The sequence below is a fragment of the Mytilus galloprovincialis genome, chromosome 3 (genome assembly GCF_965363235.1).
Source record: "Mytilus galloprovincialis chromosome 3, xbMytGall1.hap1.1, whole genome shotgun sequence".
NCBI classification, from domain to species: domain Eukaryota; kingdom Metazoa; phylum Mollusca; class Bivalvia; order Mytilida; family Mytilidae; genus Mytilus; species Mytilus galloprovincialis.
Window position 1 is genome coordinate 67443346 of NC_134840.1, and position 26862 is coordinate 67470207.

A 26862-nucleotide genomic window follows, 5' to 3' on the forward strand; every position below is an offset into this window, starting at 1 on the left:
TGTACATGTATATGTAAATACAGTCAAACCTGTTATGAAGGTCACATAATTTAAGCAAAGATCTGTCTTACCAGCTCACTTTCTTCTTGTCTTGTTGAGTAATATCTATGCAGTTTGAACCTAAATTCAAAGGTCATGTGTTTTGTGTGGTCGTTTTTGTCTGGTCCTAAGGGTTGACTTTATATACAGGTTTGACTGAACTTTATGAATCTTCTCTGATATTACTAGATGTTGACCACATTTTAACATAATCTTCCTTTCATATCTTTCTTCCACTGTGACAGGGGTGAAATAAAGGCCCAGTGGAAAACATTTTTAGTGACATGTGGTAAGGGCTTGCTGTTCAGCACTGGAGACAAAGCACTATATCTTGCTATGGCTGTACCATACTTTCTTAGTTTTCAAAGAGTACAAGCACGTAGTGTATATGTTATGATGGCATGTGTGAGGCTATTACACTTTATCTGGATTGACATTGGTAGTGAGATGACACAGCATGTATGCATATGTTTAGTTTCTATAGCAAGGATTCAGGTAATCAAGATTTCACTGTATTCCCTATTTATAACACTGTCAAAGATCACTACTTGATTTTCTATTTAAAATTGATGTAAAATCTGTCAATGGCAATACTTTTAAATCAGTGACAGATCCAGAAATTTTCTGAATGGGATTTCTATATGGGGCCCACTCCAGTCATGCTTCAGTGATTCCCTAAATAATCAATTAAATTTTCCCAGAAAAGGACTTCTATAAATCAGCCTCTGTAAATGCATCGATTTTATCTTAGATCTTGACAATTATAGTAAGGATATAAACTGATATATTATTTGTCGAGGATGGGAATTAAGGGGTGTGTAAATATATAAGAGTCAGAACTGCTCGCTCATTGAAGTGAGGATAGAAACTTTATACTTATCTAGAGCTAGGTGTCGGTACAAAACTTTATGGAATAGTAATATATCCAATATAAAGTACACTGAAGAGTAGAACCTTTTTCTGTTCCATGGTATGGAATATTGATAAATCCAGTATCAAGTACACTGAAGAGTAGAACCTTTTTCTGTTCCATGGTATGGAATATTGATATTTTAAGTGTTCAATACACTAAAGAACAGAACCTTTTACTGTTCCATGGTATGGAATATTGATATTTTCAGTATTCAGTACACTAAAGAGTAGAACCTTTTACTGTTCGATGGTATGGAATATTGATATTTTAAGTATTCAAAACACTAAAGAACAGAACCTTTTACTGTTCCATGGTATGGAATATTGATATTTTAAGTATTCAGTACACTAAAGAACAGAACCTTTTTCTGTTCCATGGTATGGAATATTGATATTTTAAGTGTTCAATACACTAAAGAACAGAACCTTTTTCTGTTCCATGGTATGGAATATTGATATTTTAAGTATTCAGTACACTAAAGAGTAGAACCTTTTACTGTTCCATGGTATGGAATATTGATATTTTAAGTATTCAAAACACTAAAGAACAGAACCTTTTACTGTTCCATGGTATGGAATATTGATATTTTAAGTGTTCAATACACTAAAGAACAGAACCTTTTTCTGTTCCATGGTATGGAATATTGATATTTTCAGTATTCAGGACACTAAAGAGTAGAACCTTTTACTGTTCCATGGTATGGAATATTGATATTTTAAGTATTCAGTACACTAAAGAGTAGAACCTTTTACTGTTCCATGGTATGGAATATTGATATTTTAAGTGTTCAATACACTAAAGAACAGAACCTTTTTCTGTTCCATGGTATGGAATATTGATATTTTCAGTATTCAATACACTAAAGAACAGAACCTTTTTTTGTTCCATGGTATGGAATATTGATATTTTCAGTATTCAGTACACTAAAGAGTAGAACCTTTTTCTGTTCCATGGTATGGAATATTGATATTTTAAGTATTCAATACACTAAAGAACAGAACCTTTTACTGTTCCATGGTATGGAATATTGATATTTTAAGTATTCAATACACTAAAGAACAGAACCTTTTACTGTTCCATGGTATGGAATATTGATATTTTCAGTATTCAATACACTAAAGAACAGAACCTTTTTCTGTTCCATGGTATGGAATATTGATATTTTCAGTATTCAGTACACTAAAGAGTAGAACCTTTTTCTGTTCCATGGTATGGAATATTGATATTTTCAGTATTCAATACACTAAAGAACAGAACCTTTTTCTGTTCCATGGTATGGAATATTGATATTTTCAGTATTCAGTACACTAAAGAGTAGAACCTTTTTCTGTTCCATGGTATGGAATATTGATATTTTCAGTATTCAATACACTAAAGAACAGAACCTTTTTCTGTTCCATGGTATAGAATATTGATATTTTAAGTATTCAATACACTAAAGAACAGAACCTTTTACTGTTCCATGGTATGGAATATTGATATTTTAAGTATTCAATACACTAAAGAGTAGAACCTTTTTCTGTTCCATGGATTATACACATTAACAGTAGTCTATACCAAAGCTTACTAACTTTTGATGCAGAAATTCTTTTCATGTCTCAGTTTTTATAGTGCCATTATTCTGGTTTCATTCCCTATTGCTGCTGGCTTTCCATTGTGTTGCTTTCTGCTGTTATTTATTCATTGGTCATTATTCATGATTTCAGTCATCTTTTAACCTAAGCAGTGTTATTCCATTCCAGTCATGCAAATTGTTAAGTTATTTTGTTTTCTATCTTCAGGAAAGAGATAAAAGTTCTACAGAATCACTTCTATATACAGATATTAGTTGATATAATGTTCTATCAAGGGAAGCAGATCTTTCATTTTGCTCTTCTTGTTCCATATCTCCTAACTGCATCCCACGTTCGTGCAGAGGCAGTATATATAACAATGATGTGTGTCATTGTGCTGCATATGGTTTGGGTAGGGTACGCCTCTGAAGCTACACGTTATACGTCACATGCTCTTGTAGGTGTGAAACGCTTAAAGGTAATGATGTTTTGGGTTTAATTAATGTTTTTGTTTTCGCTTTGGTCTAACAGTATTTCAATATATTTTTCTTATATTTGTTTGCTTGTTTTGGTTTTTTCATTTTTCTAACTTTAAGGAGTAGTGATTTTGTAGTGATTTTAATAGATGTTTTGAACCTTTTTTTGGTTCCATAAAAGATTTTTTCTATGATATAGGTTACTATAACTTAAAACTAAAATTTTAACTTAACATATTGGTCCATCATCCAGGCATCCATAGGATAAGATGGATGATGGACATTCTGTAAGAAAGCTGAAGGCTTTGTGGGTTAAAGATGAATATCTTATTCTACAGGCTAGTAACAACCCTGTTTAACACTTGAGTGTCACCTGAACAAATCTACTCATGTGTGCATATTTAAACCTGTGCATTCCCGTATTCTGTCAGTCAAGATCGTTAAACACTTCCATTCTCATTCTGCCTCATTTTATTTTGAGGCTACAACGATGCATAAGTAAAATATAGTTGCTGAATCAGCAGACGCAAATCATGTCTAGATATGTCTCTTATTACATCCGACCCTCTGATAATATTCATTGAGAATAGGTTTAAGACTGTGGTAAACTAAAGAGTTTGTGATTGGGCCATTTTTTAGGTCTTCTCACTTGAACTTTTTCACAACTATTTGAAACGTTCAAAATAAATTCTTGGTTTTTGATAAAGATATTAAACATTTGAACGGTAAATGTTTGTGAAGAATTAATCAGCAAATTGAAATTACTGTAGATTCATTTATTTTCAGGGATTGAGGAAAAGTTGCATTTTTTGGTTTTGCCAATCTCTGCTTATAAAGCCTGAAGAAAATTTGTAATTATTTGAACAGTTAATATGTGGAATATGTGAAATCCACAGAAAATTGCATCTAATGAAAATATAATGAATCAGGAGTACACAGACTGTCCAGAGGTCTGAGATGAGCATTAAGGTGGTACCCAACACTTTCACTAAAATTAATTTGGCTTGTTTAATTTTCATAAAATTTTGTCAAAGTAAGTATTTACTTTGACCCTTTAACAAAAATTTCAAAATTTCAAAAATTTTGAACCAACCGTTTTGTCAGAAAAATTACACTGGTTATATAGCAGTCTGACAAACACCAATTTTGATCATTGAGAAGCTTAATATTCCCTTTACAACACAACATAATTAAAACGTTAAGCTGACTTTACAGAGTTATCTCCCTGTAGTGTTAGGTACCACCTTAAGTGATTAATTCACTCTGATTAGGTCTTGTGTGGAGCTAAAACGCCAAGCCTATTTCTGTTATTTAAAGGTTTCAGCAATTATCATACCATGATTCTGGTACTATGAACAACTTAGATAGACTACTGTGGTTTTCATTGGTTGCTTGCTGTCTGTTATATTTGTTAAAGGGTCAAGATTGCATCCATGCAATCATAACCCTCATGTGGCTGGCTATAATAGTTTTTAATTTTCCAGAGTTTATCACACTTTTGATATACACAAAACATATTGTATGGAGCAAAGCATTCTATACATCCTACCTCTCTATTTTATAGTATTGCCTTCCAATGCCTTATACAATGCAATGTTTAATTTTTAGTATCCACTGCTAAAACAAGGCATTTTGATTAGTTAATTGTGTTGTCATAAATCATGTCCTTGGTTTTCTTCAATCTAATGTTTGATATGTTTCATATTTTGTTTATAAGCCAGTGCCATTTTCAGCTGACTATAGGGAGTAGGTGTTGTTCATTGTTGAAGGCTTTATTGTAACCACATCATTTGGACTCAAGTGGATCGTTGTCTTGTGACACTCATATACATTTGATTATTTTGTTAATATTTTAGTTTGTTAAGTGTTTTATATTATGATTCTGGTTTAATGGACAACTAAGATTGACTTGCTAATCATGTTTGCACCAAAGCCAGGTTAGAAATCATGTTGTATTTTGCTTATATGTTTTCCATGTGGAAGGCTAGTACTTAAAACGCTTATAGCTCCTTAGCCTTGTACAGCTGCTACATATATATACTATGAATGATAGTTTCCAGAGATTTTGTATTTTGATACTTGTGCATGAAATCAGAAAACAAAAGTTGAACAGGCTGCTCAAGGTATATTTTAATGTTATTGATACTAAACCTCTTTTATTTACTGTAGATTTAGAAATAATTGCCTGAATTTTATTTTAGAACAAAAATGAATGATAAATTTTTCAATTTCAGAAGTATCTGGATACGGTACAGATATATCCAGGATATGTAATTGATATCAGAATTCAAGTTCTTATTATTGCCTTACTCATCCATTCACATTACAGCCGATTGCATTGAGTGTGTAGGTAAAGGTAATGTCTTTGGTAAGCTAGCTTGCTATCTGAACTGTGATGTCATTATTAGGTTAGTTAAACTATTCTCTTTTAAGAATAGACAAGTCTGACGCATAACCAATCTATCGGTCTGTAGTACTAGACTACTTCAAAAGGAGGGTTGTATACCTTACCTAATAATGACTTTACAGTTCAGCTAGTAAGCAAGCTTACCAAAGATATGACCGTTAGATACACACTCAATGCAATCAGCTGTAATAAAAACCTCTCATTTATTTCTTAATTTACAGAATCAAGCTCAATAGATGTAAATTTTAGCTTTATTATAATCTATATCAGCAAACCTATTTTTGTTGTTATTTACTAACAGGAATGAAATGAGAGTGATGTACAGACACTTTCAATCAACAGGAGTAGTTGAGATGCTGTTTTTTCAAGGGAAACAACTCCTTTATTTCGCCCTTCTTGTCCCGTACTTTCTCACTTCATCACGTATACATACTGAATCCATCTTTATAACGATGTCATGTGTAGCATTACTACATAATGTCTGGATAGGTTTCGGCATTGAAATTGCTTGTAGTGTGTCACAGTTTGTTGTCAGTGTCAAAAGATTTAAGGTAATTTTAATTTGAAAGTGCCAGAATTGCTTTTGAATGTGTTCAATAAATTTTTGCTTAGTGCTAGAGTGAAACGTGTCATTTACAGTTTTTTGCTCCAATAGAGGAGGAAAAGGTATCATTATTCAAGTATGAATGACTTATGTTTTGGCAATTTGCTGGCAAGTATGGTCATTTGAATTGCAATATAAAAGAAGTTGTGATGTGAATTGAAATACAATTGAAACTATATATCTGAATTTTGCTTATGATGGATGCATGGGAAGGGGTATTAAAATAAAGTTGACATAACTACTTTCTCAGTGAGTGAGGATGGAAACTTTGTACTTTTTTATTTTCACTTAAAGGTGCATGTACCAAACTTTTAATGAACTAATATTTTCCTGAGAAAAGACTCCATATAAAATATGACAAAACAACTGTTTTACTTCATCTATTTAAATCATGTACAGTAACTTGAAAATTGAGATGAAATGTGAAATACATCTTGCATTATATATTTGACAACTTGACTTAGAAGATTTCTCAGCATTGATATTATCCGCTATTACATAGTTAAACGAATTGTATCTGGTGGGAAGAAGGTTAAAAATGTTTATTTTTTATTATTACAGAATAGCTTTATCTAATTAGGAATAACAAAGTTTCTGATTAAGGCTTAAAACATAAATATGCAGAAGTCTATATACAAAAGCTTACTAACTTATGATGTAGGAAATAATCCCCTTCTTAACATTTGATATAACACTGGTTATATACACTTGCTATTGTCAATCTCTTGAGTTGCTTTCTGCTGTTGTTTTCATATTATTTTTAACCATCATTATCTATAAGTTTTCAGTCATCTTTTAACATCGATAAGTAGATTTGTTCCATCCATTGCATGCAAAAACTACAAAACTCATTTTGTTTTTTTACCTTCAGGAAAGAGATAAAAGTTCTACGGAAAAACTTCTGTGTACAGATAATGGTTGATATACTGTTCTATCAAGGGAAACAGATATTTCATTGTGCTCTTCTTATTCCGTATTTTCTAACTGCATCCCAAGTCCGTGCCGAGGCTGTCTTCATTACAATGACATGTGTAGCTGTGCTGCACATGGTTTGGGTAGGGTACGGTTCAGAAGCTACATGCCATATCTCACATTCTATTGTCAGTGTTACAGTGAGTTGACTGTTAGTGTTGCTCTCCACCAATTGCAATTCATTCAAAATTTTGACCCAATTGCAATTTGTTTTATAAAATCAAATTGTTCAACTGGTCAGAAATTTGAACCAACTGCTGTAGAAAACCACAGACAAGTCATGAAAGTGCAAGGTGATAAAATAAAACATACTTACAATCCTATAAGACTTTTACTCCACTTTAATGATGTTGTGACAAAATTAGTTTATCAGTTTGTATAGTTATATTATATTCATTTCCATGCTGAAGGGGAACTGTTTATTTTGAATTGCTATTAAATTGTCCAAACTAAGCTTTCATATAGTTTATCTTTCTAAAAGTATTCTATATTTATAAGAATCAGATATCATTTTAAATAAAACATCATATATTCAGTAAAATATGTGTGAAATAACAATATGCTATTGATAAGTTTTCAGGGGAGATAACCTAAAATAGGCAAGGATTGTGCCTGATATTCATATGATGAAATCATAATCTTTCAATCAGTTTAATTGAAGTCTGGAGCTGGCATGTCAGTTAACTGCTAGTAGTCTGTTGTTATTTATGTATTATTGTCATTTTGTTTATTTTCTTTGGTTACATCTTCTGACATCAGACTCGGACTTCTCTTGAATTGAATTTTAAATGTGCGTATTGTTATGCATTTACTTTTCTACATTGGCTAGAGGTATAGGGGGAGGGTTGAGATCTCATAAACATGTTTAATCCGCCGCATTTTTGTGCCTGTCCCAAGTCAGGAGCCTCTGGCCTTTGTTAGTCTTGTATTTTTTTAATTTTAGTTTCTTGTGTACAATTCGGAAATTAGTATGGCGTTCATTATCACTGAACTAGTATATATTTGTTTAGGGGCCAGCTGAAGGACGCCTCCGGGTGCGGGATTGTCTCGCTACATTGAAGACCTGTTAGTGACCTTCTGCTGTTGTTTTTTCAATGGTCGGGTTGTTGTCTCTTTGACACATTCCCCATTTCCATTCTCAATTTTATATTTATAAGAATCAGACATTATGTGAATTAAAACATTTCATATTCAGTAAAATATGTGTAAAATTGTAATATATGTTTGTAGGAAGTTTCCATGGGGGAGATAATAACTTTTCTTTCAAAAAGTCTTTATTCAAAAGAATAATATTTTAGGTTATCTCCCCTGAAAACTTATCAATAGCATATTGTTATTTCACACATATTTTACTGAATATATGATGTTTTATTTAAAATGATATCTGATTCTTATAAATATAGAATACTTTTAGAAAGAAAAACTATATGAAAGCTTAGTTTGGACAATTTTATAGCAATTCAAAATAAACAGTTCCTCTTCAGCATGGAAATGACTATAATATATCTATACAAACTGATAAACTAATTTTGTCACAACATCATTAAAGTGGAGTTAAAGTCTTATAGGATTGTAAGTATGTTTTATTTTATCACCTTGCACTTTCACATTGACTAAACAATTTGTTCAATATTCTGACCAGTTGAACAATTTGGTTTAATAAAACAAATTGCAACTGGGTCAAAATTTTGAATGAGTTGCAATTGGTGGAGAGCAACACTAACAGTCAACTCACTGTAAACGCTTCAAGGTAATGATGGTTTTGGTTTTATTCTTCTAGTTTTCTCTTTGCTCTTACAATGCTTCAATATATTTTTCCAATGTATGTTTTGTTTTGCATGTTTATCTTCTGATTTCTGTCTGTGATGAGCCATTGATTTAAGAGATGTTTTGGATCCATTTCTGTTCCTGAAAAGAGTTCCTTCTTGGGAATAGTCTTCCGAAAACTTCAATTTAAACTTCAAATAAAATGAAGATATTATTTATACAGTTTAAAAGAAAACTAAGGTTTTCCCTGTTTGACATTGTCACTTTTGATCTGGAAACCCCTAAGGGACAATTTACAGGACATGGTCTCAATAAGATGTAGCTTCGATTCGTGTGAATTCTAGCCAAGACGCCATCTAATTAACTATTAGTTGACCTTCTATGACCATATAAGCGATGTAAACATAAACATAGATATGAATAGATTAAGCAACTCGTATAATTGTATTTTTATAGGTACTTTAAATTTTGTATTGTAGATTAAAAATTTATGTTAACCATCGTTTTTACCTTTATAAGAATGATTTTGGGTGGATCCAATCAGTTAATCAAATTATTTACCTAGTTTCACTTTCAATGTTGACATTCTTTTCCTTTAAATACCTGTACACGGACAATGCATGCGTTATTCTATCTCTTTCTACAGGGTTAAATTGGAGTTCACATGAATACGTATTTAATGAGGTCGAATTATTCACTTGCAAGTGAATAAGTCATTATCAATGTTTATCTTCTGATTTCTGTCTGTGATGAGCCATTGATTTAAGAGATGTTTTGGATCCATTTCTGTTCCTGAAAAGAGTTCCTTCTTGGGAATAGTCTTCCGAAAACTTCAATTTAAACTTCAAATAAAATGAAGATATTATTTATACAGTTTAAAAGAAAACTAAGGTTTTCCCTGTTTGACATTGTCACTTTTGATCTGGAAACCCCTAAGGGACGACATCAAAAAAGTTCAATGAAGGATAAAAAACTTAATTCACATAGTTTTTTCACTGACCCCCACACCCTCCCCCCCCCCCTTAACTTAATTTGGGAAAAATTGATTGACCAATAGGGATATATGTAAAATCGATTTTAGATTAACAAAACTTGCAGCCATGTTGACCCCCCCACCCCCAAACTATTTGATTTAAGTTTTTATGCCCCACCTACGATAGTAGAGGGGCATTATGTTTTCTGGTCTGTGCGTCCGTTCGTCCGTTCGTTCGTCCGTTCGTCCGTCTGTCCCGCTTCAGGTTAAAGTTTTTGGTCGAGGTAGTTTTTGATGAAGTGTAAGTCCAATCGACTTCAAACTTAGTACACATGTTCCTTATGATATGATCTTTCTAATTTAAATGCCAAATTAGAGTTTTGACCCCAATTTTACGGTTCACTGATAGAAAATGATAGTGCAAATTTCAGGTTAAAGTTTTTGGTCAAGGTAGTTTTTGATGAAGTTGAAGTCCAATCAACTTGAAACTTAGTATACATGTGCCCTATGATATGATCTTTCTAATTTAAATGCCAAATTAGAGTTTTGACCCCAATTTTACGGTTCACTGAACATAGAAAATGATAGTGCAAATTTCAGGTTAAAGTTTTTGGCTTCAGGTTAAAGTTTTTGGTCAAGGTAGTTTTTGATGAAGTTGAAGTCCAATCAACTTGAAACTTAGTATACATGTGCCCTATGATATGATCTTTCTAATTTAAATGCCAAATTAGAGTTTTGACCCCAATTTTACGGTTCACTGAACATAGAAAATGATAGTGCAAATTTCAGGTTAAAGTTTTTGGTCAAGGTAGTTTTTGATGAAGTTGAAGTCCAATCAACTTGAAACTTAGTATACATGTGCCCTATGATATGATCTTTCTAATTTAAATGCCAAATTAGAGTTTTGACCCCAATTTTACGGTTCACTGAACATAGAAAATGATAGTGCAAATTTCAGGTTAAAGTTTTTGGTCAAGGTAGTTTTTGATAAAGTAGAAGTCCAATCAACTTGAAACTTAGTATACATGTTCCCTTTGATAAGATCATTCTAATTTTAATGCCAAATTAGAGAATTTATTCCAATTTCACAGTCCTTTAAACATAGAAAATGATAGTGTGAGTGGGGCATCCGTGTACTGTGGACACATTCTTGTTTATCCTACATCGATCTTTTGATGTCGTCCCTAAGTGAACACATTCCAAATTAATTCAAATCAAGTTTTATAAAAGAAAGTATATCAAAAATACTCAGTCCAAGGTAATTTGTGAATTGTTTCATAGTTTTTCATGTAAATGCCTATTATAAGTGATATTATTGCATAGCAATATAATATTTCCCATAGAAAGTAACAAAATGTTAGCGTGCAATAAATTGTAATATTGCACTAGTGCAATAAATCTTCAAAATTCATGAAGTCATCAATGACAAAATCTTAGTTTAAACCAATTTAACTTTCAAATATTATATTGCTATACAATAAAAGGGTTATTGCATGAATATTGTGGAATATTGTCCCTGGTAGAACATATATTGCACTCGCAAGCTCGTTCAATATAAAATTCTACTCATTTGCAATCTTTCCATGTCTTCTTATTTTTAGTGGACAATGATTTAATAACCTATGTTAGGTTAGAATTTACATAGTGCTTTGTAGCCAATTTTTCCATGAAGGAGGCTTGTACATGCTTAGCTTGATAGCCTTATATAGCTGCTTTATGTAGACACATATGCATGTATAATGATTTTTTTTTTAATATTCTTGCATTTAATATATAACTATGAAAACTGAAGAGGCCACTACACAATACCATAAACTCACATTGAACATTGCAATCCATTTAGTCTAATTTAAACCAGTCCCAACTTTCAACTTGTGTTTAACACAACTGTATAGTGGGGACTGGTTTTTAATCAGACTTCAATCTATTGCAAGTAGTTAAAAATCTTTCAGTGTTGTGGGTTCAAAAAACTGTGTTATTTATTTAAGCTTAAATTCCAAGTCAGAATATCTGTCTTTATCATTTACTAACAGGAAAGAAATGGAGGTGCAGCAAAGATACTTGTATTTAACAGGAGCAATTGATTTACTGTTTTATCAAGGGAAACAACTCCTGCATATTGCCCTTCTTGTCCCGTACTTTCTTACTTCATCACACATTAGTTCTGCTACCATCTTTGTTACGATGTCGTGTGTAGCATTGATACACAATGTCTGGATAGGATTTGGTATAGATATTGCATGTCATGTGTCACAGTTTGGTGTCAGTGTCAAACGTTTTAAGGTAATGTGATCATGCGAACAGTGCTAGAGTAAATGGGTTTATCTGATATTATTCCTGCCTATGTTTATTATAGTTTTGCTTTAATAGATTGGAAAAGTATAATTTACATTGCCTACAAAAATTGATAATGATAAATGATTTATTTTTTTGGAAAATCAATTTTTTGCACTTCCAATGAACAAAATGTCTGTCTGTTACTTGCCTTTCAAACAGAGAAACTTTTTGTTCTAGGATTAAAGAAGGGAGAGGGAGGGGTGTTTCAATCAACCTCTTGGTGCATTATCTCATAGGCTGTTAAAGCAATCTTCAGTAATAGTCAGGATCAATTAAGAGAAAGGGTTTAAGTGTGAGCACCCTTGGCTCTTAGTAGGTTACTTAGACTGAACATCTAGTACTCACAAAAGCTGGGATAGACTGCACTTAAAATTTAAAATAGAAGGCTTGTACTTGCTTAGCTTTTAAGAATGGATATGTAATCCTTTTACAGCTGCTTTATGCAATTTAACCATTTTTGTCTTCTTTACAAGCTATTCTTAAAGGGGCACTAGCTGTCAAATTCATGTTCACGGATTTGACTCAAATTCTCATATTTTATTTATTAAAAATGTAAAACATTTTTCCAAACTATCAAAAGTATAAAATAAACAATTTACAGGACATGGTCTCAATAAGATGTAGCTTCAATTCGTGTGAATTCTAGCCAAGACGCCATCTAATTAACTATTAGTTGACCTTCTATGACCATATAAGCGATGTAAACATAAACATAGATATGAATAGATTAAGCAACTCGTATAATTGTATTTTTATAGGTACTTTGAATTTTGTATTGTAGATTAAAAATTTATGTTAACCATCGTTTTTACCTTTATAAGAATGATTTTGCGTGGATCCAATCAGTTAATCAAATTATTTACCTAGTTTCACTTTCAATGTTGACATTCTTTTCCTTTAAATACCTGTACACGGACAATGCATGCGTTATTCTATCTCTTTCTACAGTGTTAAATTGGAGTTCACATGAATACGTATTTAATGAGGTCGAATTATTCACTTGCAAGTGAATAAGTCATTATCAATGTTTATTAGCTTCATTTGACAAAATTGAACATTTTAGCTGATAAAAGCAAATTATTATTTCACTATTTCACTTTCATTAATGATTGAACAAAAAAAATCATACATTTGATTTTTTATATATCTCGTAGCTAGTGACCCTTTAAAAATATAAAATATTAAACAAAAGTATGCTTTAAAGCTTTATTCGTGTCAGCAAATGTTTTTTTATTATTTACTAACAGGAGAGAAATGGAAGTGCAACAAAGAAACTTACGATTAACAGGAGTACTTGGCATGTTGACTTATCAAGGGAGACAAATCCTTCATTTAGCCCTTTTTATCCCATACTTTCTCACTTCATCACACATTAATTCTGAAGCCATCTTTATTGCGATTTCCTGTGTAGCATTACTGCATTTCACCTTGATAGGATTTGGTCTTGATGCTGCACGTCATGCAACTTATTTCATTGTCGGTGTGAAACGTTTTAAGGTAATATTAGTTTGGAAGTGCAAGAATTGCATATTTAATTTGTATATGTAATAAGTGAAAGTTCTAGAGTGAATGTTTGCATTACACATTGTTTCTGTCATTAGTTTTGATTTAATAATAGGGTGTAAAATATTATTCTTACTTTACTAAATTTTAGAAATATTGAATTTAGATGAACTGTTTGATATTGGCTCATTTTAAGACATTATCTCATTCTTCATGAGTTCTGTTTAGTACCAAATCATTAATGGTGACTTTACTTTTGATTCAATCTCTGTAAGTCTGTAGTTTTACTTTTAACAACTGAAATTTAAAAAAGAAAATGAGATAGAAAACACAGCAATATGAAAATTAATAAACTCATGTGTCAATGCATAATCCGAAGGATTATAAATAAACACAGTTGCAATATAAAAGATTGTTCTTTTGCTGCATAAAACTGGGAACCATCTATGAAAAGGAATGCTACTAATACTTCAAATAGGTTAACAGTATGGATATTGGTTCCTAAAAAATGGATTATATTCCAATGTCAATAATGTGGTGTTTTGCTGAAAGTTAGTTATATATATTTTAATGGTTTATGCATAAGTTACACATGTCTGTGTTTTGAGAAGGTTATGCATAAGTTCTATGTACATGTATGTGTTTTAATTGGTTAATGCAAAAATTGTCCATGTATGTGTATTAAATGGTTTATGCATAAGTTGTACATTTAAGTGTTTTGAATGGTTTATGCATAATTTACATGTATGGAATGGTTTATGCATAATGTACATGTATTGAATGGTTTATGCATAAGTTGTACATATATGTGTTTTGAATAGTTTATGCATAAGTTATATATGTAAGTTTTTTGAATGGTTTATTCATAAGTTATATATTTAAGTCTTTTGAATGGTTTATGCATAAGTTATGTATGTATGTGTTTTGAATGGTTTATGCATAAGTTATATGTATTGTGATTGAGTATTGCATAAGCATCTATCAATAATGCAAATGAATTCTTTGTTTTGTTTTGTTTCTTTGTTTCTCGTAAGAGTTGTTTGTCATGCTTGTGGATTGTTCTAGTATCAAATGGCATGTCCATGAGAAAACAAAAGTACTAAAAGTGTCTTAACAAAGCTATTAGATGTTGTGACCAATGAAAATAATTGTAGTTGATTGAAGGTTCGCATATGCCTTAGCATGTTGTATTTGAGTAAGTTAAAAATTTTGAATAAGTTGTTGACATCATATACCGGTATATAGGTTTTGATGTAAAATATAAGTGTATTAATGAAAATTAAATGCTTCTTAAAAAACTAACTAAAAGCACGTTGCTATATTTAGAGAGTGCATTAATGTGACTTTGATTGACGCTTGTTTGTAATTTGATATTGACCTGAAAATTTACATTAATGCTTTATTCTCCATAGGAAGGAGAGAAATGCGCAATGGAAGTTTTTTCATTTGCGAAATATAGAAGAAAACAAGTTCTACGTTGGAGATAGAATTCTGTGCCTTGCGCTGTATGTACCTTATGTTCTTACCACGTCTCATATAAAGGCCAAGAGTATATTCATCACTATGATGTGTATTAAGTTGGTTCATGAGGTATGGGTTGGCTGTGGGATGGAAGCCTTTGATGATTCATGTGTTCTTAAAGTTTGTATTAAAAGAATTCAGGTAAATTCTTTTTTACCTGCATGAAGATTAAAGGATGGAATTATTAATCAGCAGCTGAATAATAAACTTCTTTGGATACTTGTTTAAAATGATTTAGTAAGTAGAGACAAATTACAAAAATTACTATAAACCAATCTTGTCTATTGTTTTGAAAACTGTAATAGATGGGCAGTAACTATAAACAGTAATACAAGATATAGAAAAAATGGAAACCAATAACTCCCAACTTATAAGAGTTATTGTCCTTTAAATCATTTTTTTTACTGCTTTTGCCTTCTAACCTTAAATAGATTGAATAAGAAACAAACTGTAAACATCTAAAAAGATCAACAAAATAATACCAATAACTGAAGCTATTAGAGCCTGTAGTTATAAACCTAAAAAGAAAAAAGGGCAACTCCATTTTCAAGGAAACAACACATGTTCAGAGGTTATGCTGAAATTGTGAGAGTAAATGGTCAATAATGTAAATTGCATTAAGACCTGAAACTTCTTTAGATAATGAAACTTTTTTACAAAAAATTACAATGATTAAAAAAATAGTTAAATAGTGTCAGTTCTTTAGATATGTAGTAAATTTGAAGGAAGAGTGTTTTGTTCTTAAGTACATAGCTTAGTTTAAGCATCACAAGTTATAGGAATTATATTTAAGATCATCTTTCATTTTTAGACCCCTACCCCGTAATGTATAAAGATATTTTTTTTGTTTTATTTTGTTATTCAGCTGTTTATCATTTCCATTCATAGTACAGTATATATCACTTTGATGTTGTGAATAACCTAGCTTTAGAATCCATTATTCACTTGCAGTGAGATATCTTGATATTTATGTCACCTATGAATTGCATAGTTGACCCATATGGAACATTAGGCATGAGAAGACAGTTATTTTCCCCTATTCGGCTATTAAAACATAATGACAATTAAAAACCGGATGCTCCGCAGGGCACAGCTTTATACCACCGCAGAGGTTGAACCCTGAACGGTTGGGGCAAGTATGGACTCAACATTCAAGCTGGATACAGCTCTGAATTTGGATTTAAATAATTGACACAGCATAGGTTTCTGACACAGAATGAATGAGGTCTAATGAACTTAAATTATTTTTTTTGCTTTTGAGCAATTCACTTTGCTGTTGAATATTAATCCTCTCAAAAATAATAATGTTTGAAGAAATTTTCTTTTTATTTCTGAAATATGAAATGAGAAAAATTGTCCTGACAATAGATAAATGATTGTTTTGGGCCCTTTTGGCTTCTTATTCCTAAACCATAGGGACTATAACCCCCAAAATCAATTCCAAGCTTCCTTTTGTGGTTATAAACATTGTGTTAAAATTTTATTGATTTCTATTAACTGATACTAAAGTTATTATCCGGAAACCATCCGTCTTCGGATGACACTGACGACGACGTGATACCAATATACAACCGCAAACGGTCGTATTATAATTCCACCTGCTCTATTCTAATAAGATTTGGTAATAGAGTTTGACTTTTATTCCAAAACATACCAAAAATTCAGAAAACTCTACTAGCTCATTCTCTCCTGGTAACTATAAACACAAGAACACCCAGAGCTCTTCCGAGAAGAGGAACTTACATCTTTATTTACCTGACCAAATAACTCATTTCTACCAGAAATTTCAAAAAGGTTTTTTTCAGACATTATATTTGAAGTCTTATCTTTCACCTAAACAAAACAAATAATGAAAAATTCCAATAAAAAACAAATTAAAAAAAAAGAAAAGAAACACTGAAATTAAAGAGAACTACATTTGTCGAAAGTTGAATGTAGATGTTGTCATCTGTCAGTTTTTTTCATTTTCCAATTGCTTTGAAACTTGATCCTGAACTAAACTTACTCCAATCAAATTTTGAAACAATTCTTCACAGGAGTTTTCATTGAGTTCAGGCATTGTGGTGAAAAATTTTGAGCATGATTATTGTACTCAGACTCAGATATCAACCAATCAAAATATTGAATTTGCTGTTTAGAGACCAAATTTGGTAATCTTAGTACAGAGTAAAATTTTATAACCGAGGGCCCATATCTATCATCAACTGTCACTCAAAATTGCACAAATATTTTTCTAAAGGAAAATTAAACCATCGCCAGATTGAGGTTTTAATATCCCGTTGATTTTAGGCTTTTGTGCACCAAATATGGGTTATAATGGCACTGAAGTATGCAGGTGCAAAATCTTCCATAGGGGACTCACATCCAACTTGTATAATCATGTAGTGGCTGAAAGTCATGTGTGGTACCCATCATTAATAAACAAAATTCATTAAAAGCACTGTACTTATGTATTAAGCATAGTATCTTTGCTTTATCCACTGCTGCAATGAAAATAATGTAGCATGAACAACATTGTATATTCTGCAAGATTGCCATTAGAACATTCATCTGTGATAAAGCTTATTTAATTAATCAACCATATTTGCATAGTAGGATGAAAAGAGGTATGGCTATGCCATTGAATTATTTCCTTTATACTGAATCTGATAGTTGAGTTTATGATACAGTTTCTAGACACTATTCCATGCAGCATTCATGGTCATTAATGCATATTGAATGGAGAAAATGTTGGAAAACGCTGAATCGACTGTATTAGTTTAAAGAATTGTTCAATGTCCCCTCTAGATTTTATTTGTTATTTTGTTGAAGATACAAGGTCAAAGATAGCCACAAAACAATGTAATATTTGTACATATGATCTAAAAGAGGTTGTGCTCGTTCTTGTTTTATTGGTCATTGAAATTTGAAAAAAAACTATGGGTATTGTCTTTGAACACCATTGATGGCTTAAAGTTGTGCTTAATGTATTGTACAATCATTTGTAAAGCTGCTTGCTTAAACTGTTGTGGTGTCTACTTGAAAATCTTTTTATCAGGTACTACCAGCTTTGAATTAAAATGTTGTAAAGCACAGCTTAATTACTACTAAGTCTAGCTTTCCACTAAATTAGAATATGCATAACTTGAATTATCTTTGGATGTTTTCAAATGAAATAATGGCATCCGTCTACGATAATGCATGCTGATGTGTGCTATTTCTATCATGTGTATGGATTTGTTTTTATATTTTTATTACATTAATAATTGTTTAAAATAAAGAAGTGTTACTTTACTATCAACTGAATATAGTGGAAACTTTCTTTTACATACAATATTGTACAATTGAACATAACAAAAGACTGTCTACTATAAATCGCGGGGATATTACTGTAATTTGAAATGTTTAATGATGGTTATGGTAGGTATCATGGGTATATTTTGCTAAATTTTGCACACAATATTATTCAGCTTTTCCTTGAGTGGATAAGCATAATTGTCCTTGTTTCCAGGCAAGAGAGAAGATATGTCTGGAAATCCAAAAAAGTATGGTCGTACACAAGAGGTGTTTGGTTGTATGGTCCTCGGTTTATGTATTATTGTACCATAGTACCAGCTGTGTTATCTGGTGTCTCTCTAGTAGCAGAACGCTTGTATATTTGTATTCCTATATTATTTGTGGTGTCTCAAAATATTATGGGAACTATTCCTCATTTGTGGCATGATTTAGCAGAAGGTTGGATAACTAATCTACGTTTTCAGGTTTGTTTTAAAAATATAGTCTATTATTTATGTTTGGTAGGAGCATCTTATTTAATTTGATTCATACAAGTAACATTCTTTAGGATGTAAATTTGCAAATAAATATTTATAGTTCTTAGGTTAAAAATGTAAAATTTTTAACATGGACCCTGCATTGCATATGCCCTAACGGAAACCCTGCTTGTCTGTCCACTGACTATTGGAAGCTTGAATTCACTAACAGTTTTGATCACAATTAAATGGAACCTGACTAACATACCTACCCTTAATTGGCTATCACAAAATTGTTACCTGAGTAATTTTTTATGCCCCACCTACGATAGTAGAGGGGCATTATGTTTTCTGGTCTGTGCGTCCGTTCGTCCGTCTGTCCGTCCGTTCGTTCGTTCGTCCGTTCGTTCGTCCGTCTGTCCCGCTTCAGGTTAAAGTTTTTGGTCAAGGTAGTTTTTGATGAAGTTGAAGTCCAATCAACTTGAAACTTAGTATACATGTACCCTATGATATGATCTTTCTAATTTAAATGCCAAATTATAGTTTTGACCCCAATTTTACGGTTCACTGAACATAGAAAATGATAGTGCAAATTTCAGGTTAAAGTTTTTGGTCAAGGTAGTTTTTGATGAAGTTGAAGTCCAATCAACTTGAAACTTAGTATACATGTGCCCTATGATATGATCTTTCTAATTTAAATGCCAAATTATAGTTTTGACCCCAATTTTACAGTTCACTGAACATAGAAAATGATAGTGCAAATTTCAGGTTAAAGTTTTTGGTCAAGGTAGTTTTTGATAAAGTAGAAGTCCAATCAACTTGAAACTTAGTATACATGTTCCCTTTGATAAGATCATTCTAATTTTAATGCCAAATTAGAGAATTTATTCCAATTTCACGGTCCACTGAACATAGAAAATGATAGTACGAGTGGGGCATCCGTGTACTGTGGACACATTCTTGTTTATTCAAGATTTGAGCAAACATTACATTTTGTATATTGTGAGTGGGAATTCTCCTACAGTTTTCGTTACAATAAATTTAAACATGACACACATAGAAATTTTATTGTGGATATATGCAAATCTTGGATGATCACATAATTTTACTTAAGATAAATTTCCGGAAATGATTTTTAACCGGATTTTTGTGACAAAAATGTCGGTTATTGATTTGGGGATGTACGGCGGGCGGCCGGGCGGGCGGCAATCAAATGTTGTCCGTGCATTAACTCATGAACCGTTCAACCAAAGCTTTTAAAATTTTAATATGTTATTACTGACAACTATTCGTAGGTCAAGTTCAATAATGGCGATTTTGACTTTTACCGTTCAGGAGTTATGGTTCTTGAAAGATTGAAAAATGGAGTTTCCAGTCGTGTCCGTGCATTTACGCATGAACTGTTCTACCAAAGCTTCCCAAATTTTAATATGTTGTTACTAATGACATAATGGAGGTCAAGTTCAATAATGACGAATTTGACTTTTACCGTTCAGGAGTTATGGTTCTTGAAAGATTGAAAAATGGTGTTTCCTGTCGTGTCCGTGCATTTTCTCATGAACCATTCAACCAAAGCTTTTGAAATTTTAATATGTTGTTACTGATGACAAAATAGAGGTCAAGTTCAATAATGACGATTTTGACTTTTACCGTTCAGGAGTTATGGTTCTTGAAAGATCGTAAAATGGCGTTTCCATTCACGTTGTTGCATTTACTCATGAACCATTCAATCTAAGCTTTTCAAATTTTAATATGTTGATACTGATGACAAAATGGAGGTCAAATTTGATATTGATGATTTTCACTTTCACCATTCATCAGTAATGGTTCTTGTGATATTGCCAGGAAACAAATAAATGTTAATAAATCCGGTTTGCTGTCGTTGTGACAGCCTCTTGTTGAATCTGGAATAATTTTATGACTACACTATAAAGCTAAACTAGGTCATAAACCATCCTTCAGGGTAGAATTTCAAAATTATATTATTGGGTTCCTGCTTATAAAAAGTATATGGCTGCATCATCATTAGCTACTAAACATTCCAAAAATAATACAATTATGATCCCATTTAGCTGATAACCATATATATTACTAGATATAAAAAAATAAACAAAAAATGAAAACAAAATCTGAAAAATAATATTGAGGTTATGTATACTAGTGTCCCCTATATAAGATGATAACACCCACTCCTCTTCCAAGACTTATTTGGTCTTGAATACTACAACTGTGAATGGATAGCTGAGCTACCTACTTGATCAATCATCATTGTGGGTTTAATATTAAAATAGCTCTACCTTTTTGCTCACAACTTTTGTTTTCTGAATATAATGAGAAAAAAAAAAACTTTATTGTAGAGTAAAATGTGTGTATAACTTTTGTTTTGGATTTTAAACAGTAAAAAAAAAAGTTGGGATCATTGGAATAGGTAGACATGTATATGAAGATGGCCCTATAAGTTGAGGGAAGATTATAGAAAATTTAATGGAATATTTATGAAGGCACTGTTCAATAAAGCAACAAGGCTGGGATTTTTAATCGATATAAGTAATTAAAAAAAAGGCTTTTTGCATACAGTACAAGTTTGTATTATTCTATCTGAATGGAATACATACTGTAAATTCAGAAATTATTGCTATTATCATTGATTATTTAACAATGAATTAATTATTATGATTTCAGGAATTTGTACATTCAAATAATGCTATTGAAATCTAAAATACAAGTTTATATTGTTGCATTCCATATTCTATCGCAATTTTCACAACACTGAAAAAAAAGCAATAATTTCAGAATTTCTGGGTTTTTTTTTAAAACTTTCAACAATGTTTATGTGACTTTTGTGTAGAAACTGATAGAAACAGTTTTGTAAATTATGGTGCTACATGCTTATAGCACAAAAGACCAAAGATGTTACTTTTGAAAATTTAATTGGCACTCACTATATTAGTTAAAACCAAGTAAAAAATCAAAGCTAGGGTCCCAGCATCTGCATGTAACAACAAAACCTAGAGAGTGAAAATATATATGTACCAGTAATTGCATGATCCCATGCTTTCATATTAGATAAACAGTTCTATTTGGTAAAAAATTATCGCTTGACATGAAATAATTCAGTTATTTTTCATTTGAATGCAAGGAAACCTTTCCTAAATTTACACCTAGCAATGAATAACTATAATTCACTGGTGAATGACCTTTTGAGCATTTTGATTTGTACTAGAGTTGTCTCCCATCAAAATGAAATCACAAGACATGTATAAACAAAGTAGCAACATCATGTTTAGAAGCACATGGAGTGAAGAGGAAATAAGGCTTAGAAATTCATCCAGTGACAAGGATATCCTTATTATAAGCCATTTTAAAACAAAACAAAACAATTGTTGCCCCTTAGAAGCCATAAATATCAAATACACCTTATCGCTGTTTGTCTGCCATTGCTGGACATCACAAAAGTTCTCGTAAAATTTGATGTCACAATACAAAATATCTAATGCCACAATGGAAAATTATTGTTGTATGAGGTCAAAAGTTCAAGCAGGGTAGATTTGCAAACAGTAATAAGTTGTATATGATCAACCAAAAAAACAGATGGATCCTCATGGAAATGAAATTTTAGGGCTGACTATGTTTGACACCTTTTCAAGGGGCTGTTATTGTATATTGTAAAATTTGGCGAAAACCACAAAATTGAATGTACATGTAATTAAAATGTTTTAGTTGTACTTAACAGATTTCTATATGAAATATTATTTTTTACAGAAATTTTTGTTGTTGGATGAGTTGAAGAAGGAAAGCCATTTAGAACGAGCTGATTCTGTAGAGCCAGGAGATTGTTACATCTCCATCAATAACATCACAGGAAAATGGGATCCCGTAAGTTACATATACCTTAATTTTAAATAAAATTTGTCAATGTGCTATATAAAGTTACATATCCTTTGACCTTTGAAAACACACTAAAATATTTTGGTGAGGTTTTTGAATTTGATAAATGAAAGAAAGTTGTTGTTTTCATCATTGACAATGCACAGTTATAAGATAAGAATGACTATAATTTGCAGGTATATTCTCTTCATGTACTTGTATGACAAGATAGTTGTATTGAGTTTGAAAGAATACTTGTAAAAGAACCCTTTGTTAAAAGAAGTAATATGAAGTATTTTATTTTTTTAGGAATCGGAACAAACAACACTAAAAGACATTAATGCTAATGTTCAGCGAGGCAAACTGTTGGCAGTGATCGGTCCAGTTGGAGCAGGGAAGGTTAATTATTATTACCATAATTATATTGTGAAATTTTTGTGTGAAGCTAATTCTCGATTTGTTAGCTGTTTAAATGAAAAATTTACCCTACACAAATATTTCAGTATCCATTCAAATGCATTGTACAAGACTATGAAGTGCAAACATTGAACACAGCAGAAATAGATATAGGAAGATGTGGTGTGAGTGCCAATGAGACAACTCTCCATCCAAATAACAATTTTAAAAAAGTAAACCATTATAGGTCAATGTACTGCCTTCAACACGGAGCCTTGGCTCACACCAAACAACAAGCTATAAAGGGCCCCAAAATTACTAGTGTAAAACCATTCAAACGGGAAAACCAACAGTCTAATCTATTTAAAAAAAACGAGAAACGAGAAACACATATTAATTACATAAACAAACAAAAACTACTGTACATATGATTCCTGACTTAGGACAAGTGCAAACATTTGCAGCGGGATTAAACGTTTTAATGGTACCAAACCTTCTCCCTTTTTCTGAAACCATAGCATAATATCACAACATAGAAAAACACACGATAAAATATCAATTGGCAGGCTTAACTTAATCAAAAGATGTAAAGAAATGTCTTTTAACACCCCTTCTCAGGTCCATACTGCAAACAAATTCACACCTGAAAAAACTAGATATACAGTATTGGAGATTTTGTACTGAACCTGTTAAGTGTAAAGAACTTCCATCAATTTCAGGTGTGAAATATAGTGTTCTGTTTATTTCAATCTTTTTGGGAGTCTTTTGGGGAGATTTAAATTTAACATCTAATTTCTAACACCTAACTTTTTGTTTTGTGTAAAAAAAAAATATCTACTTTTCAGTCTTCCTTATTGATGAGTGTTCTTGGAGAAATTCCATTAGTAAATGGTGATGTCAAAGTTCATGGCAGAATATCTTATGTGGCACAACAACCTTGGGTTTTCTCAGCAAGTGTACGACAAAACATTGTGTTTGGTAATAAATATGAACAGTCCAAGTATAACAGGATACTGAAGGCTTGTGCATTAAATAAGGTGAGTTTGTTAAAGTGCATAAGTTATGATTTCTAATGTTGCATGCTGGGAACAGGACCAAAAATCTTATAAAGGGAACAAAATAAAGTAATATGAAAAAAAAACAATGAATAAGTAATTCAGTGGAAACAAGTCAAGAAATTTAAAAGGGAATGGCATCTGTAAATATAGTAATTTTGGGTTGAAAGATTCTGATATTGGCATCATTGAAATCAGATAAACCCTTTTTCCATGAGAGACATTGAGAAATAGAGACAGTGAACATTTGTATAGAAAATTGTAAAGGAAACCAGACAGGTCAAAACAACTTTTAATTAAAGAATGAGGAATAACTTTAAACATATATTTTTAAAAACATTTACAAGATTGTAAGTTTTTTTAAAAGCATGAGTGAAATGTTTTTTACCACTTTTTTTTTGCAGGATATTGAACTAATGCCAAATGGAGATGCTACACTTATTGGAGACAGAGGGGTCAGTTTAAGTGGAGGTCAAAGAGCCAGAGTCAGTTTAGCTAGAGCCCTCTACATTGATGCAGATGTTTATCTGTTAGATGATCCTCTAAGTGCTGTGGATGCAGCTGTTAGTAGACACTTGTTTGAAAAGTAAGTAAAACGTGATCTGATTGGTCAAAGGAGTCACAAGGGCAAGGTAAAGTCATATAGGGCTTTTGCATTGAATTAAACATTGGTGAAAAGTTGTTACTGTCATTGTTTATAGATGTTAACGTGAGCATGAGGAAAGATAAAACATTTGTTTTTGCATTAATTTCTGTAACATCTTCAATAAATTCAAGATTGATGTTCAATTGAGTATTAATTCTTGTTTGCTTATTTTCCCGTCGTAATAATTTCATGCATTTTCAGGATGAGACACCCTCAAAAAAGACTTTTTTAGGGAATTGTATCTACTATGCTATGATTAAAATAGGGCCACAAACTCAATATTTTTCTCTTAGAATGTTTGCTTAAAGTTATTTATATATTTGTATTTAGAGTTGTGCTTGGAGTACTGAAGAATAAACCAGTAATTTTAGTGACACATCAGCTCCAGTTTTTAAAAGAAGCAGATGAAATATTGATATTGAAAGAGGTTGGTAGAAATTTCCATTGTTCATCTACATACTTTTCAACAACAGATTTTGAGTTCAGATAATGCCACACAATCTTAAAATTGTAAATCTATATTATTACCCCAGTATATTGTTAGTTTTTTTAATGCTATTCATTAGCACTGGGTCAAGTCACTCGTGGTATACTGTTATTCCCAGAGTGTATCATCCTCTCAGTAGTGATTCAGTACTGACATTACTTATTACATTTTCCTTATCTTAGGTTACCCTTTGATAAATTAATAAAGTTTTATTTAAGGTTCCTATTCCATCAGGCAAAGTTGACCTAAGATGAATTTAGTGATTCTTTTTATGTTCCTTTTGTTCAAATAGACCTCATGTTTTCAGGTCTTATACATCTTTGGCTTTCAAATATTGGAATTATTAGATGATTGTAAGTTCAGAAAAGTTCTTTGGATGCATGCAATTTCATAAGATTTATTTTCATTTTCTAGCACTACTATCGGTAGGTTTATTCCTATATGCTTGTGGACTATTAGTCACAGATTGACAAAGAATGTATCATCAGCTCAGTAGTCAGTGCTGAAACACAGACATGATAAGAAACATGCTTTTTTTTAAATTCTCTGATGATTAATTAATAAATTATTCAAAAACCAAGATTCCAGCTCCCTCATGCATGTACCATGCTATATATGGTTTTGCAAACAAAAATAAAACCTATGAAACAATCCTTAGCAAATTTGTTATTTACTACATTTTTGCATTTTCTCTTTTCTGAATCTGTATTTATGTATTGATACCAGGAATGATAAACTTACAGCTTAGATTGTTTGTAAGTAATGAACACATCAGAATACTTACAATCAATCTTAGTCATAAGATTTTCTGTGAAATTGACTCCAGTACTTTACACACATTTTTTATCTTTCAGGGTAAATGTTTAGGGCAAGGAACATTTGATGAAATGTCACAATCAGGAATAGATTTCTCCTCTCTGCTGAAGCGAGACAAAGAGGAGGAAGAAGTAAAAGAAGAAGAACATCACCAGGAAGTCAGCTATCATATAGAAAACGCCAAACTGGCCAATATCGGATCGATGATGTCTTTGACATCCATAGGAACTGAATTTGAGGTAAGTTAGATTTAAAACAAGATTTAGAAAACAAAATCTAATTTTCTTTAGCTAAAAAAATAAATTGGAGACCTCAGGATGCCATAATTAATTCAATTCAAAAAGGAAAATGCTGAATAAATTCACTAGAATTTACAGTGCTGTAGACGATGATACAAACTAATTAAAGATGTTTTATGCACAAAAGGTATAATGATGCCAATATACGATATTTTGTTATGCTTTATATTGTACTTATAAGTAACACACCAGCAAGTCAAAACATACCATCAAAACATTGCGGAAATGGCATAAAAAGTTCTCTATGCTATTACATCATTTAACATTCTCTCATAGTTATTGATTTTAGAGTCTGTTATATTAACATTCTTTAACATAATGGCCAGATTCATTACCACACAATAAGATCAAGAAATACTATAAACTGTTGAGTTACAGTTGCAATTGCCTGCCAACTTTTCAAAAGCTCAATGGAGGGTTAAACCACACAAGCAGACCTAAAACACTTTGTTGAGAAACCCACAGACTTTTTAATGGAGTTCCCCATGAATATGGCTATT

The 26862-nt window shown here is 31.7% G+C and overlaps 1 protein-coding gene across 8 annotated transcripts in view; it reads left to right on the forward strand.

The window, feature by feature from the left end:
• LOC143068696 (ATP-binding cassette sub-family C member 4-like) overlaps nt 1-26862 on the forward strand; it is a 135362-nt gene that overhangs the window by 86711 nt on the left and 21789 nt on the right. For 7 of the 8 annotated variants that reach the window (XM_076242940.1, XM_076242942.1, XM_076242945.1 and 4 more), the window contains exons 9-14: nt 22559-22672; nt 22973-23062; nt 23905-24096; nt 24519-24700; nt 25091-25187; nt 26102-26302. In XM_076242940.1, coding sequence (XP_076099055.1) covers nt 22559-22672; nt 22973-23062; nt 23905-24096; nt 24519-24700; nt 25091-25187; nt 26102-26302 — 876 coding nt within the window. Of the gene's footprint in view, nt 1-18555; nt 18806-22558; nt 22673-22972; nt 23063-23904; nt 24097-24518; nt 24701-25090; nt 25188-26101; nt 26303-26862 lie in introns of all 8 variants that reach the window. The other variant, XM_076242943.1, reaches the window with a different exon arrangement.